The 16,627-nt window shown below is 44.3% G+C and overlaps 1 protein-coding gene across 42 annotated transcripts in view; it reads left to right on the top strand.

The window, feature by feature from the left end:
* Syne1 (spectrin repeat containing nuclear envelope protein 1) overlaps window positions 1–16,627 on the top strand; it is a 477,397-nt gene that overhangs the window by 450,932 nt on the left and 9,838 nt on the right. For 28 of the 42 annotated variants that reach the window (NM_001419849.1, XM_087580487.1, XM_087580698.1 and 25 more), the window contains 8 exon segments: window positions 2,854–2,922; window positions 4,433–4,575; window positions 6,616–6,739; window positions 7,268–7,479; window positions 11,475–11,675; window positions 13,276–13,404; window positions 14,979–15,191; window positions 16,217–16,309. In NM_001419849.1, the coding sequence (NP_001406778.1) occupies window positions 2,854–2,922; window positions 4,433–4,575; window positions 6,616–6,739; window positions 7,268–7,479; window positions 11,475–11,675; window positions 13,276–13,404; window positions 14,979–15,191; window positions 16,217–16,309 (1,184 nt within the window). 42 annotated transcript variants of the gene reach the window in all.

Here is a 16,627-nt window from a genome sequence, read left to right as displayed (position 1 = left end):
GGACAGGAGTTTGGCCCTTACCCTGGAGGCTATAGGGATCCACTGGAAGATTAAAGGAGAGAAGTGATCGATGTCTATTTTCAGTTTATCTTCCTATACACACCATGCTTGGTAGAACATAGATTGGAAATGAGAGGGTTCGGATGAGTGTTATTTATGAGCATAGATAATGATCTATAAGCCTGAATTGGGAAAACAGCTCCAGGAAGGGGTGATGATGCATCATGAGAAACGAACCCTCCCCCTCGCTCCCACACACACCAGATGATTGGAAAGAGGTGGAAATGACTCTGGATCAGGCTTCTAAGTGGAAGATGAAGGTCCTCAGCTGAGAGGATACATGGCATGCGCAGATGAGGGAGGCGAGTTGTGAAATGGTGGGGGTACAGACCTTAGTTGCACCCATCCCCATTTTGAAATATCTATAGAACCCCATTCTAAACTACTGTTTAGAAGTAGACGCATGGGTCTAGGTGTAGGGCTTCTCCGATGCATAACTGGGATCTCTGGACGCACAGGGGGAAATGATGCAGCTAAAGCACCCTGAGAGAAACAGGAAGAGCAACAACAGAACAGTGTCACGTTTAGTGAAGGGGGGGGAGACTGGGAACAGAGGATCTTGCAAAAGACAAATGAAAGGGATGAGCAGTCCGAGGACAGCACAGTCCACGCTGTGTATCATGTGGCCCTCAGCCACACGTGGCTAGAAAGCCGTGAAGTAGGACTGCCCTAGCCATGGTTGATCCTAGACAGAAAGTGCCCTTACATGCACGGGCCACTTTACAAGACACGGTACAAAGGCGGAACACAAACTTTTAGTGCTATTTGTGTCAATTACATGTGGCATTTTAACATTAAACCAGTCCACTTGTTTATGACTATTGTAATGTGGCTATCAAGACTTTAAATTTGCATTTATGGCTCACATACAGATATAGGCAACAGTGGAACTCTAAAAGCTGTCTGCACAGAAATTCCCATTCTAATCCAGACGTGGTGTAATTCGTCTGTAACTCTAGCACTCAAGAGGTAGAGACAGGAAGATCAAGCATTCAGAGTAATTCTCTGCAACTGTATTGGTTACTTTTCTGTTGCTGTGACAGAGCACTATGACCGAAATGCAACTTAAGGAAAACGTTTATTTTGTTTTGTTTTTTTGTTTTGTTTTGGTTTGGTTTTGGTTTCTTTTCATCCATTTGTTTACATCTTGAATGATATTCCACTTCCTGGTTACCTCTCCACCAGCCCCCCATCCCACATCCACCCTCAACCCTCTCCTTTGCCTGTATGAGAGTGCTCCCCCACTCATCCACACTCTCCTGCCCCACCACTCCGGCATCCCCCTAGCTGGGGCATCAAGCCTCCCTGGACCCAAGGGCCTCCTCTCCCATTGCTGTTAGGCAAGGCCTTCCTCTGCCCCATATGTATCTGGAGCCATGAGTCCCTCCAGGTACACTGCTTGGTTGGAAGTCTAGACTCTTGGAGAACTGGGTGGACAGGCCAGCTTATGTTGTTCTTCGAATGGGGTTGCCATCCCCCTCCCCTCCTCCAGTCTTTCTGCCAGCTCCCCTACCAGGTTCCCTGAGCTCTGTCTGATGGTTGGCTCCAAACATCCACGTTTGCTTTGGTCAGTTGCTGGCTGGACTTCCTTAGGAACTGCCACACTAAGTTCCTGCCAGCCAGCACCTCTTGACCATGGCAACAGTTGGGTTAGGTGTCTGCAGACATGATGGATCCCCAGCTGGAGCAGTCCTGGATGACCCTTCCTTCAGTCTTTGTTCCATTTTTTGTCCCTGTTCTTCCTTTGGACAGGAACATTTCTGGGTTAAAAACTTTGAGATGGATGGATGGCCCCATCCCTCAACCAGAGGCCCTACCTATCTGCTGGAGGAGGTCTCTACAGGATCTATCTCCCCTTTCTCTTCCCATTTTGGCTAAAGTCATCCCCGTTGGGTCCTGGGTGCCTCTCGTTTCCCTGGTATCTGGGACCCTCCGGTGGCTATCCCTAGTTCTTCATCCCCCTGCTACATATTTTTGTTCGATTTCCTGACCCTCTATTCTCGCATCTCCTCCAGATCCTGACTTGGGAGGGAGAAAGGAGGGTGAGGAATAAGGGTGGAAAAGTTTGTTTTGTCTTATGTTTCCAGAGAGATAAGAACCCTTTGTGGTAGGAAAGGTGCAGCTTGGGAGTAGGAACAAGAAACTGGCTTGTTACATTGTCACCCATACCCAGGAGGCAGAGCATCAGAAGAGGAAGTGTATAAGCTATAAAATCATCAAGCCCCCCCCCCCCCAGTGACATACTTCCTTTAACAAGGCTCTGCCTCCTAAAGGTCCCAAGCTGCCAGCTAAAGCACCATGACCTCGTGACCAAGTGTTCACATACATGAGCCCAAGGGGGTTATTTCTCATTCAAACCACCACAGCTACACAGTAAGTTGGAGACTTGAAGAGCTGACTGTGCTATGGAGACCATCTCTCAAAGCTAACATGCTGCCAAGGGGAGCCTCTCTTCTGCTACTTGGTGTCTTTATAGGTGTGCATGAGGAACCACATTCCTCTAGACACTTGTTTTCTCATCTGTAAAGTGGAAATAATACTACTGGGCATTCTTAGGATCCCTGTGAGGGTAGAAGTACCTTAAACAGTGGCTGGCACAGAAAACACTCAGTCAGTATGAATTCTTAGCAGGATTCATTACATGAAGCCTTTGGCAAACATACACGGCTCTCCGCTTCATGCTGTCAAGAACAATGAATTTCTTTTTATTCCCGAGGCAAGCTACTTCCCCACCACAAGGGAATTGAGGTGTCCAGCATTTAGCTGTCAACTTAGACTGTGCTCTTTTTGCAGATGTAGTGATCCCCGAGAACCCTGAAGCCTATGTAAAACTCACAGAAAATGCAATCAGAAATACCTCTGGTAGGCACAAAGAGTGGGAACGAACCTCCCACACCTGCTGTCTTACAACAACCCCCTGCCCTGCCCCCCTCAGCTCAGCTTCCTCGCCTCTCACAGCTCTGGCATGCCAAGGCACAGACTTCTTCTCTTCCTCCTGCATTAGGGGAAAAAAAAAAAAAACAAAACTTCTGGCTGTTCTACACCAAGGATATGATCTCCATAACCAGGTCATGAAACAGCTCCTCAGCCTGTCAAGTGGTAATCAGTCTCATTACAGAGAGAACTCGATGCCCAGTGACAGCTGAAAACATAGGAGGCAAAAGCCTTTGACCAGCCTGTGTGCCCTCGTCTTCCGGTTGGTGGAAGCAGGTGCTAGTGGGTAGAAGCAGGCGCATTGTCTACCACAGCCTCCATGCCGGTGTGAACACATTGCAGCCAATAGAGCACTTCCTTTAATCTCAAAAGTGTTATTACCTCCACAAATGAGAAATGCTCTCCATGATATTGTAAGCCTCAGATCGCCATTTCAGAGCATGATTTCTGAAACCAGAGGCATTGAAAGGAGAAGTTAGTTTTGCTCAAGATCCTCTACTCGTTTGCACTAGATGCTGGACGTACTTAGGCCCACTGACGGCCAGCGTGGCAGGCCGTTGCTGTTTCTGAGTCGGAGTCTAGTTTATAGCATTCTGCAGTTTCTGGAGACCAACTAAAGGTCAAAAACAAAGCTGGCTTTACAGTTGACCTTCTCAGTGGTTTCCAGCTAGACATCACTCCTAGGTAGACTTAGGAATACATTTTACAAAGCTTACTGTGTTTGTAATTTTTCACCTCGTCTTTGTGCTACTCAGATAATCAATGTTCCTGGTCAGCAAGGACTACCACATGCATGCAAATGAACACTTGCAAGAGCATGCATACCATAAGTTCAAAGCTCTTAAGGGAAGGTGAGCCAGAACCTAGGCAGCAAGGAGGAACTTGCCTAAAGAAGAGACAGAAGCCAGGTTTTGTTTCAGCCAGATCAGGAAGTGTTCCCCTACGAATGTCTATTCCGAGCCAGCCATTTCTCCGTTAACTTGAATTCCTGCAACCGGGGATGTAAGTGGTGCTGGTGTCTCTGCGATGCACAGAGACAAATCCAAGGCTAAAACCTTCCCTGCTAGTAGTGAGCATGGGAAGCATACTGCTGTCTCCTGGTGCCTGGGACGTGGCCAGTCACTTCCACTGTGTGTAACACTTTGCCATTAGAATGGCTGGAGAGGGAGCAGGACCCTCAGAAGCTATTTAAGATCCACTGCAGAGCTCTCTGCTAAGCCCAGGCTACTGAGTCTCTTTCGGAAGCACACTTACTGGCTTGGCCCCTTAAATGTCTAACCCTCTAGCAGGACAGCACTAAACGCTTTACAACTCCCTCCCGACACACACTCTTTCTGCTTTGCCATCGTTCAAATGCTTTCTGAAGCCTCTTGACTGACAAGCTTGAAATAAATCAAATGCTGTGATACATTAAAGACTCTTATGGTCATCACCACAGGGGATCCTACCTCACTGGAGTCACAGATGAGGCAACTGGACAAAGCTCTGGATGACAGCCGCTTTCAGATACAGCAAACTGCAAATATCCTCAGAGGCAAAACTCCCACAGGGCCAGACCTGGGCACCAGCTACAAGGGCTACGTGAGTATTCCCGCCAGCATGCTCCTGACCGAGACCTGCATTACAACTGTGGCCAAATGAGCTCATCTGCCTGCAGCACATGGGTGCTATGAGGTCTTAAGCCCAGAGGTGGCCCTTGACCTCGTAGACATGGACATGTGAAACAAAGCCCCATTGTTCGAGATTGTTCTTTGAAAAGATGGCAGGCCTTGGCGTCCATGTCACCAGGAACCTGTTCCCTTTCACTGAGCACTTAGTATGATCCACTTAGCTGAAAACAACCAAAACCTTTCACATCCAAATAACACTAGGCGCCTGTCCAAATTCAGCTAATAAATTTTGGACCGAGGTTATCCCCAGATCACTAATATGAGATTTCGTTGTTGTTGTTGTTGTTGTTATTGTTGTTGCTGTTGTTGTTGTTTTAGTTCTTAATTCATTTCATGACCTTAGGAATGTTTGTAATCTTCTGCTTTTGATTTGAGGACATTTCACAGTGTTGAGAACTGAACCTTGTATTCGATAGGCTGGCACTATGCTAACAAGCTACATCCTAGCCCTGCCTTCTGCTCTGTAGGTGCCGAGTCTGAAGGAAGTCATCCTAACTAAAGCAAGCTTTGGGAGAAGGTAGCAAGGGATTACACATCTCCACCAGTTGCTGGTGTATCCAGTAAAAATACATTGTAGTCACTGACTAAGTAATTTTTTCGTTGCCTACACATACTTAAAGCAAGAAAATTTTAAAGTAAATCGCTTCCCTAGCTCTTGGTCAAGGGGATGGAAAGCTAATGGTCTCATCACATCCCACATACTTTCCATTTTGGAATCAGGGAGGAAGCTGCATTACCAATGCCCTTCCAGTCATGACTCTATCACAAAACCTCTTTTTAAAGTATGGTACCAAGGGCTAGAAATGTAGCTCAGTGGCAAAGTGTTTGCCTAGCATGCCCAAGGACTTGGGTTCAATATCCAGGACTGCAAAAGATAAAATTCAAGCATAGCATACCTTCATGTTGACCCGGTTGACATCACTGAGGTGACACTTCCCCTCAATCAAAAGTAACAAAGTGTAATTCAAAGATACTGTCATTGTGAGAAACATTGAGAGACAAGATTGTACTCACCTGGCAAAAATGTGTTGAAAACCATGCTCTGTGTCATTTTAGCTTGTATTATTTTGCTTCCTTCTATTTTGACGCAGATTCTTATCATATAGCCAGGCTGATCTCCAGCTCCTGATCTTTCTCCACCTACCAAGTGCTGGGACCACGGTCATGCACCACCACGCCTAGCTATGATTTGTTCTTTTAATATTTGAGTGCTGTGTGTTTTGCTTTGACTTTTGAACTTAGTCCCCTGATGACTATTAAACATAAATGACTGTAAATTTTCTCATAAAACAGCTGACTTTCATATTGCTCTGAACCCTTAAGTATTTCAGTTATTTAATGTAAAAGATGTTCCTGTGGGATTTGTGGTATTGTTAGTGTTTTCACATTTAGGTTTGTGAAAGAGAAAGAAGAGACAATTTGCTGAAAACTGGATATTGCCTCTCTGGCTGAGGACAGTGGACTTTAATTGTTGATCAGTTTGACCTGTTTAGATTCATACAAAACAGTGGGTCTCAACCTTCCTAATGCTACAACCCTTCAATACAGTTCTTCATGTTGTGGTGACCCCAACCAAAAAATTATTTTCATTGCAACTTCATAACTATAATTTTACTATGATTATGAATCATAATGTAAACATTTGTGTCTTCTGATCACCTTAGGTGACCTCTGTGAAAGGGCCATTTGACCCTAATGGGGTCAGGACCCACAGGTTGAGAATTAATGTTATAAATGACTTTTCAGGCATTTCACACACATGCATACAAACTGTGTTTGAGAGAGAGAGAGCTGTTGAAACAGCATAGTTCTGAATTCTGTTTATTTTTACTGGAGGGACACCAAGAAGTAAAACAGTCACTTGTGGAGGGACCACAAAGATGCTGTCCCCAAGTACTGTGTGCTTGTGAGGGTTGATGTGACAGGTCTGGCTCCTTGTTTGTGTAAACAGATGAAACTACTCGGTGAATGCAGCGGCAGCATAGATTCTGTGAGGAGACTGGAGCACAAGCTGGCAGAGGAAGAGAGCTTTCCCGGCTTCACTAACCCCACCAGCACAGAGACTCAGCCAGCTGGTGAGCATGGTGCCCTCAGCTTGAGAAAGCGATGTACAAGATCTCAAACCACTCTGTCACACCAGGTTCTACGGGCTCCTTAGCCTCCCTCTATAGCATTGCATTCCTCGGCAACAGAAGGAGACGGAGAGTGTCATGATGTGTCTTCTCTGGCTCCATTTATTCCAATGCCCTGTCTGATCTACACTGTCAGTTCCTTATATGTGTTTCCAGGGCACTATGACAGAAGGAGATCAAGGATAGATTGATCTCTTCACACGCTCTGCATCCCTTCATAAAGCTTGTCATGGCCTCATGCACATGCGCAGAACATCCTGAGTGGCGAATGTGATTTACACCATTGTCCGTGGAGCAAACAATAGGAAATCAGAGCCATTACACCCATTGAGCTGATGGCAGCAGAAATGACCAGTGGCATTATTGTCCTGTCTGTTGCACTTTAAAGTTAGCCACCATATATATCTAAAGGGTTTCCTAAACCTCACGGGTGTCGAACTCCTGCTCACTGTTCTATGCATGCATTGCCAGGTGTGATTGACCGCTGGGAGCTCCTGCAGGCCCAGGCAATGAGCAAGGAGTTGAAGATGAAGCAGAACCTTCAGAAGTGGCAGCAGTTTAATTCAGACCTCAACAACATCTGCGCCTGGCTAGGAGAGACCGAGGAGGAACTGGACAGGCTCCAGCACCTGGCGCTCAGCACCGACATCCACACCATCAAGTCTCACATCAAAAAGCTCAAGGTACCTGTCCTTGCTTTCCTTCCACAGAAGCCAGAAGGCCATGGTCATGCATAACAGCTAACACATCTCTCTCTCTCTCTCTCTCTCTCTCTCTCTCTCTCTCTCCTTGTCTCTCTATCTCTCTGTCTCTGCTTCTGTGTGTGTATGCTTGTATGTGCACACGTGTGTGCATGCCCACATACATGCATGTGTACATGTATGTAGACATGTTTATGTAGGTACAGAAGTACATATATGTACCCATGCTTGTAGAGACCAGAGGACAATCTCACTTCTGTATTTATCATTTTGGCTGTAGAGATTTTTTTATTTAATTGTTTCTCTTTTTTGAAATATTCATTGCCTAGAATGTGTGCATTGGCTATGTTGGCTAGCCAGTGAGTTTCAAGGATCTTCCCATGTTGCGGTGAATCATATATATACTGGCAGTGCCATCCATTCATAAACTTGTCTCTAGTTCTTCACTCTCACAGGGCAATAGCCAGAAAGTATCTGGGTTAATCTGAGCAGCATGACAGAAATGCCTAATGTAATTAACCCTAGAAGAGGCAAGAAAAGACTGGTGGTTTCTGAGGTGTTAGTTAGTGGTTGCTTAGTTTGGCCTCATGCACATGCACAGAACATCATAGTGGCAGGCACATGTGGAGAAGGATGCTGCTCACCTCATAGCACATAGGAAACAGGGTGAGAAGAAATAGCTAGGAAACCATATACAGCCTACAAAGGAGACAACTTTCTTCTCTATTTCTACTAGTTGGGCACTAGCTCCTAAATTTCTAGAACTTCCCCAACCAGAGATCAAGCATTCAACACATGAGACTGCTGGCAACATTTTACATTCAGATAATGTCTCTCAAGAATGAATAGAATATTCTCCTTTTCCCCAACCATTTTAAAACCCAAGCTGTTTAGGAAGTTGGTTTTTAAGACTAAAAACAATAATAAGACATGTTATCCATCAATCTACCATGTGAACTGTCCTTTAAGAGATTAATAAATTAGTGTTTAAGGATGGCCAGTTAGGTTCAATAAAGGTCCTGGGACCTCTAGAACCTATTCAATTTCTTCATAAAAGGAATATAAGTCTAATCAGAGCCTCGCACATCTCTGTAGAGCTGGAGAGAAATCATTCCCAAGGTCACTCTAGTGTGAGTCTGGGGGAGATCCATGAAATCATACAACCTCTCCAGTCAGTGAAAGGTACTGAATCCATTAGGGCCATGGCAAAAGCCATCACATAGAAATGAGTCAAGCAAAGCAAATCCATTGAGTTTCTGTGGTGAAACATTTGCCACTGGCCTCTGATTTTGTCCTGGGCTGGTGAATGCACAAATATTGTCCCTTAATTACAGGTCTGGCTCTTAGACATCCTCCCCCATGGAGCTGTACTCTCTTGCAGATGCTCGAGAGTCCGCTGTAGACCTGGGGTTGCATTTCTGTTCAGTATCTCTGTAGCTCTTGTGATTTTTGTCGGGAGAACATCAAAACATGTTTCTCCTCAGAACAGAGCCTCCAGGGTAATGAGCACATCCCTTTTTCTTCCCCTGCTCTTTAGGTTATGCTCCTCATTCCCTATTGACGCTATTGTGGCTTTTCTTTTGATGATTATTTTGCTTTCCTTTGAACCTCCAAACACAGAAAGAATCTTCCTGCATTTAAATCCCCAGAGAATTAACCCAGGGGATGCTCTTTGAGCCAGCCCAATGACCTCCAGGACAAAGCGCGTGTGTGGGGTGAGATTTACAGGAACCACATAATGAAAGGCATTTTCTCTACAGTTCCTGAAGCATTGTATCTAGGTAGCATTGCATTTTAAACAGGCCCCTTTAAAAGAAGACACCTTTCATTGACCAGAATCTCAGACTTAAGCAAAATGAGGCAGGAAAGTAAAATCCCGATGCCACTCTGTGTGACAAGCAAAAGACACTTGTCTTGCATCATTTCCTGATCCTTTATCAATAAATCAATGTTGTGGTAAATATTAAAAATGGCTGAACCTTTTAACCCACGCTAGCATTGGCACCCTTGGGCCACATGGCACTGCAGGGTACTTTCATCTCAGCAGCTCCATGCTGCCCCCAAGTATTCTCAGACGCAGGTGGTGCGTGAGCTGTTCCAGTTTAACACCTTACCACGCTGGTCCCTAGAGTTAGTTCTGGCACCGGAGGGCCATATGGAACTAACCATAATTTATCTTTGATTAGTATCTTTCCCCTCCTGGCAGCTCTCTGCTAGCTGAGAACTCTCCGGTTTCTAGCTACTGGTAAAATCAGGGCTCTAGAAGTCCAGCATGGGCTGGCCTATCACACTCCCTGCCACAGACTCTGCTCACACTCCTAGCAACCACCCCCTGGGAGTTAAAGTATAAACTCTCAACTATCTGGTGAAATCATGACTCAATAAACTGTAATTTAACAATCAGATTTATATGTTAAATTCTCCATCCATAATAAACTCATAACTAAACAATAAAGCTATAAACTGCCTACCTAGATAAAATAAATTGACCTACAAAATCCATCCCTTAAGAAATATTCATAAACTATCTAGGGCCATTTAAGACCACCCAGATCTGGGTCATCCTTCTCTGTCTTCATCTTGACTCTCCTTCCCTTCTCTCCCACCAAAACTTTGTCCCTGCCTTACTTTTTACTGTCCAATCATGGACCTTGACCTAACTTGTGCCAGCCCTCACCTGCATATAGTCATGAACCTACAGATCAATGTTCTCTGTCAACATACCCATGGAGTAATCAAGGATCTTTCAGAGCTTCTCTTGATCTATGCTGTCTTAGTGGTGGTATCTGGGGAATCGTGTTGAGGATCCATTGGAAAGTAAAAAAAAAAAAACAAGAAAAAAATTAACTTGAGTTAGGAACATGACAGAAATAATGATAAATTGTAAGAAAATTTACCCTGCGTAGTTTGATTTCCAGAATTGCTCACCCAATATGGATCTTTGGGTGTTTACCAGCACCCAAAACTTTCAGAATTAAAAACTCTCAGGTTCTTGGCACTGAGCTCTAAACTGTTTTGTTCTTGCCTACGGACTTTGTTTCTTTGCTTATTTTGTTGCCTTGTTTGTTTGTTTGTTTGTTTTTGAGGTCCAACTAAGTTGATTAAATCATGAAGTAGCTTATTAATTTTCTTCACCATAGCAACAGTGTGGCCTTTGACACAGTCATCATTAACTTGTGGGCCAATGTGCCTGTGTATTAGACCACTGGAGCCCAGAACCTCAGAACCCAAAGATATCTCATTTCACTCTTATACACAGAAGTTTGAGCGCCATTGGTTCACTGAAATAAGACTATCATGGAAATGTTTTAAAAAGCAATGTCCTCCTCCTCCTTCAAACTATAGAGCTAAGATTCCGGTTTTGCTGTGGTTGACGGTTCCTGCACAGGGTTCCGTTATTCAGACTTCTTCGCTGTACTGGCTAACGTTACTCTCTGTCAGGCTTCTCTTCCCCTTGGGAATTCTTTCCCTGTGTAATTCCTAATTTCCATTCTGCAATGACCTGGTAAACATCCTGAAAATGTAACAGTTCATGAAAATGTAACATCATTTTTCATGTGAACTCTTGAAACATGGATTGTGTGTGTGTGTGTGTGTGTGTGTGTGTGTGTGTGTGTGTGTATGTGTTGCACATGTGTGTCTGTGTGAAGGACAGGGGACTCTTGAGTGTGCTTCTGATAATACTCTTCACTTTTTGCTTGTGACAGGGTCCCTAACTGATCTAGATCTCAATAAGTAGGGTGCACTGACTAGGTATACTATAAGCCCCAGTAGTCTAACAATCGCCACTCCCAGCTCCGGGTTACAAGCATGTGTCACCAGACCAGGTTCTTTTGTGTGGGTTTTGGGGATTGAACTCAAGTTCCTGCTTTAACAACAGAGCTTTCTTCATCTCTGAGTAAAATGTTTTCAAGAGTCTTCAAAGTGCTTTTTAAAAAATGTTTCTCTCGCCGTTCTTGCTTGATTGCTCTCTTTAGGAGCTCCAGAAAGCCTTGGACCACCGCAAAGCCATCATCCTCTCCATCAACCTCTGCAGCTCTGAGTTCACCCAGGCCGACAGCAAGGAGAGCCATGACTTGCAGGATCGCTTATCCCAGATGAATAGGAGATGGGACCGCGTGTGCTCTCTGCTAGAGGACTGGAGGGGTTCGCTGCAGGATGCACTGATGCAGTGCCAGGTTGGTTGGGCTTTGGGCGGGTGATGATACCAGACCAGACACTACATTAGGGTTGCTTGAAGGATATGACTGCTCTTAAAGGCAGCATCTGAATGAGGTAACTGTTCTTATTAGGGGGGGAATGTGTTCAAGGAGTTTTGTCTAATCTTTGTAGATAAAAACCAGTGCTTACCAAGTTGACAGTCCTTCTTTGAGTTACTCATTTATTTCACTTACGCACTCAAAACACATTTACCAAACATTTAGACAGGTAAGCTTTGCACAGCAATGCCAGCATGACAGATCTCTATTCGTCCATTTATGCCAGTATTTGCCGAGGTTCTTCTGTGTGCCAGGTAAGGCTCAGAGCAATTGAGATACAGCCTAGTCTGTGCTTCTATTAAAGAGGCACTAGCAACAAAATCTATGGAGAAACTGACAGGATATCTCACTGGGTAAGGGTGCCTGTCACCAACTTGGAATTCATGTGGTGGAAGGAGAGAACTGACAACTGTAAGTTGTCCTCTGACCTCTACATGTGTGTCATGGCATATAAATGCCCACCCCCCACATGTACACACAAATAAGTGGAATATAAATGTAAGGTAAGGGAATAGTTATCCAAGGAATCAATAAGTATGGGTTGGGACTATAATGGCGAAAAGCCACTACAGGAGGGAGGGCAAAGGATCCTGTAGACATCTGAGTAGTACTGGAAGGTTGTTGTTATGAAGGAGTTCAGCAGATGGGAGGTCCAGAAAGTATAGGTGTCGTCTCTTTACGAGCAGGCAAGAAGGCAGTGTGGCCAAGTGATAGTCAGCAAGCCAGGAAATGATCAGGTCAAGGGCAAGGTCACACAGAACATCACAGCTCTGCCAGCCTTGGCCTGTATGCAACGGGATAGAGCAGGATGGGAAGCCTCCTGGGAAGTGGGTGTCCCTGCTGTGTCTACTAAAGAAAGGCAGTGAATGCCTTGTATGTGGGAGCTCATCAATAACAATGTCAAGTAAGGATGTAAGAAGATGAACGAAGGGGATATAGGATTGAGCCTGTGTCTTCAGCAGTGGAAAGATTTGAGCACACAGGGGTGAGTCATTTCTTTTCAGATTATCTATTAGCACTGCTAGGTTCTTGTTTTGTTTTGTTTTGTTTTGTTTCTCAGAAATTAAGTGTTTTAATGTCAGTGTGCTTTCTGTCTAAATGTTCCCACAAGGGTAAGTTAGAAGAAGCTTTAAGTAAACAGATAAAATCATGCTGTGTGAGTTACAACACGGCTGCTGAGGTAAGGCCGTAGCTACTCTACCTCCTATAACAAGCAGGGGCCTTCCTCAGAGCAGGGTCACGTACTGGTCATTATGGTGTTGTATGTTTACTGTTGACAGCCATAGAAAAGAATCGGTGTGCACCATTAACCCCAGCACTTGGGAGGCAGAGCCAAGCAGATCTCTGAGTTTGAGGCCAGTCTGATCTACAAAGAGAGTTCCAGGACAGCCAGGAACTTAAACTTTTACACAGAGAAACCCTGTCTTGAGAAAGCAAAAAAGAAAAGAAAGAAAATTGAAATATATTCTAGAAGATGATTTTCTATGTGCTGTTATTTCATGCTCCGTCTTTTTGATAGGATTTCCATGAAATGACTCACGCTTTGCTTCTCCTGCTGGAAAACACTGACAGAAGGAAAAATGAAATTGTCCCAATTGATTCAACCCTTGACCCAGAGACACTTCAGGACCATCACACGCAGCTCACGGTGAGAACTCTGGGTAATTTTTAAAGATCCATTAACAAAACAAAATAAAACCCTTGCATGCTCTCAATGTAGGCTCAAACTAAAGCCTCGAGCTTAGTTCTGTGAGGTTTCCAGTCATGAAACAAGCATGTATGAATCACTGAGGCCAACATGATTACCCAGTGCTCAATTATACTGTCTGAAGAGTTCTTTATCTCAGTTCCATTGTGTCTGTTAAGGCAGCCGTCTTAGGGAAATATACTTACTCTTAATTCAGATTTTGTTGGCTGTGTATGTCATCTTGAAGCATAGGTCTGGGTTTCTTTTTCTGTTGCTGTAAAATAAAATACTCTAACAAAAGCAACTTAGGAGGGAAAAGGTTTTCTGGCTCCTAATTGAGAATCCAGTCCATCCTGGCAGGGCAAGCCAAGCAGCACAAAGTTAAAGCAGCTGGTCCCATGGCATCAACTACCAGGAAACGGAGAGATGAATGAATGAATGAATGAATGAATGAATGAATGAATGAATGAATGAACGAGTGCTGGCACCCAGCTCTTTTTCTCCATTTATACAGTCTCAGGAATGGCCCCTCTTACAACCGAGACAATCCCCTGTAGGAATGGCCAGAGATTTGTACCCCAGATAATTCTAGATTCTGTCAGGTTGACACTTAACAGCATCTACCACAATGCACTTAGTCGCTTATAACTGTAAAACTGAAATTGAAACTATTTAAATGAAAAGAGATGGTTAAATCAATTCAAGAGGAATTCAACAGGCCAGGTAAGAGAAACACGAGCATTGGTGGCAAGTTTGCAGAAAGCTATGAGGTAACTTACTGCCATATCTTACAGAACCAAAAGTTATCTATCTCACAGAAGCTTTTTCTGGCATTAAATTCAACCAGAAAGAGAGCACCCTTCGAATCTCGTTTTTCTCTCTCTCTCTCTTTCTCTCTCTCTCTCTCTCTCTCTCTCTCTCTCTCTCTCTCTGTGTGTGTGTGTGTGTGTGTGTGTGTGTGGCCTTACAATGTTATGGCACAGCACTTAGAACCCATTAATCTAAGCTATTGAATGAGGAGCTTTAAATTCAGTATTAGAGGGAATCTTTGAAACCAATAGGAGATAATGATCCTTATGTATTTTTTTAACCTTGCTCTCTGGCAAAACCTTGCAAATTATCATTCACTGCAGAGCATTTAGAAAGATTTAGCTATACCTCAGAGTATGCCTAGATGCATTTGAGTTTTGCTGTACCTAGATTTTAATGTTTTATTTTTCTGTGTAACAGATTATCTTAGATCGCATTTTTATAGGAAATATCTTTACATCCCTTACTCAATTTAAACTTCCCCATAGTTCTTACTAAAAACCCATGTGTCCAATGAGACCCCTGAGCTCAGAGAATCTAAAGGTCTTTAAGAACATATTTGGCCATAAAGGTTGGTTAGCGTGGAGTCCTCGTACCACATTCCACAGGCTTCAGTCCTGTTTGGAGGCCCCGTGCCTTGGGAGGTTGAGATACAATGGCCCACTTGGGCAAGTCCCTCTAGGTACCGAAACATCTTAAAGAAATGTCTCCTGTTACATCCACAGCAAATAAAGCAGGAGCTTCTGAAGTCCCAGCTCAGAGTGGCCTCACTACAGAACATGTCTCGCCAGCTCTTGGTGAATGCTGAGGGTTCAGATTGTCTAGAAGCCAAAGAAAAAGTCCATGTGATTGGAAATCGGCTCAAGCTTCTCCTGAAGGAGGTCAGCCGTCATATCAAGGATCTGGAGAAGCTACTAGGCATGTCAAGCAGTCAGCAGGTAAGCCCCTCAGACACCGTATGCGGCATCACTTCTCCCAGAGGAGCCTGAAGCACCGGATCTCCACCTGTCATAGAAAGGCTCGGCTGTACCACTTGTCACACCCAGAGTGGCCACTCTCCGATCCGCTCTTTCAAGAGCTGTCTCAGAATACAAAAGCAGACTCCTAAACTTTTATAACAGGACGGTGCTTTTGATTCTGTGAAATCTAAGAGACCTCTTCAGCCTGCTACCTCCAACCCTGTTGCTGTGACTACTGTGGCATTTAATTTCAACCGTTTATTTAAGAAATGACATGTTTTCCGATATACAGCTGTGGCAGACCGGCAGCATGGTCATTGCATGTGGGTTCCGTGTTAAACACTGAGGAGCGCATGTACTCTGCTTCCTTTTGAATTGTTCATTTAGTCATTCGTTCATTCACTGAAATGGTCCTCTATGCAGTATTTTGCCCTTAAATAAACTCTATCACAGCCACACTGTTAGTTTTAAGACGTGCACCTAATAGATACAGTGGGGCTTGGTAAGGTTTTCAGCCATTCCGTTGTGAAATCTTTTCACAAACACCAAACTGCTCATTTGTCTGGAAGTATTCAAAGCACAGCGTCCCCTGAATCACAGCAGAGTAGAAGCTATTAAGTTTTCCTGACCTTACAAAGCAGACTCCTAGACAGCTGTCACTTGTTTCGATCATAAATGAATTGGACTCTGTCCTGAGTGACCTGTACTTGTAAAGGGACTCTCCTCACCAAGCAACACCCTCCAACCCCAAAGCCAGTAATCATCCCACTGTGCTCATGTCACAAAGAGATATCAAAGCCACAAAAATAAAACACTAGCTATGTTTTCCAGAAGGGCCGAGCTTATTCCAAGAAATTCCAGAACCCTCAAACAAGGTTTTGCTCTTGTCATCCGAATCAGGTTTGCCTGCAGATAGTCTGATCTTTATGATGGAGCTGAAGAGGTTGCTCTGGGATGTGGAATTGTTGAATGCCTCCTCCTCCTTCTTCTTTTTATTCTCGCAGGATTTGTCTTCATGGTCTTCTGCAGATGAGGTGGACACGTCGGGGTCAGTGAGTCCTACATCAGGAAGAAGTACCCCAAACAGACAGAAATCGGTAACTTTTTGTTGGCCCTTTCCAATTGGTCCATGGTGGGAAGTGTGAGATGTGACAGGTTTTGTGACTACAGGGTCCACAGGTTCAAAACACGGGCCCCCAAATAGGAAAGGGCAGTTACCCATGTGAATTTATGTCTCCAGTCTTGTAGTGTATTCTCAGCAATAAAAAAGTGATTTTGTTTTTGTTTTTATGTTTTTCCCCCTTTTAATGAGCTCAACATGTGCCTCATATGCAGGAAGGATATTTCTTTTTTCTTGATCAAATGGCCATTTCTAGAAGTGGTACTCATGTGTACCATTGATGGCTCCCTTCTTC

This window comes from Rattus norvegicus, chromosome 1, assembly GCF_021556685.1.
Source record: "Rattus norvegicus strain SHRSP/BbbUtx chromosome 1, alternate assembly SHRSP_T2T, whole genome shotgun sequence".
NCBI classification, from domain to species: domain Eukaryota; kingdom Metazoa; phylum Chordata; class Mammalia; order Rodentia; family Muridae; genus Rattus; species Rattus norvegicus.
This window is presented reverse-complemented; position numbering and strand designations above follow the sequence as displayed.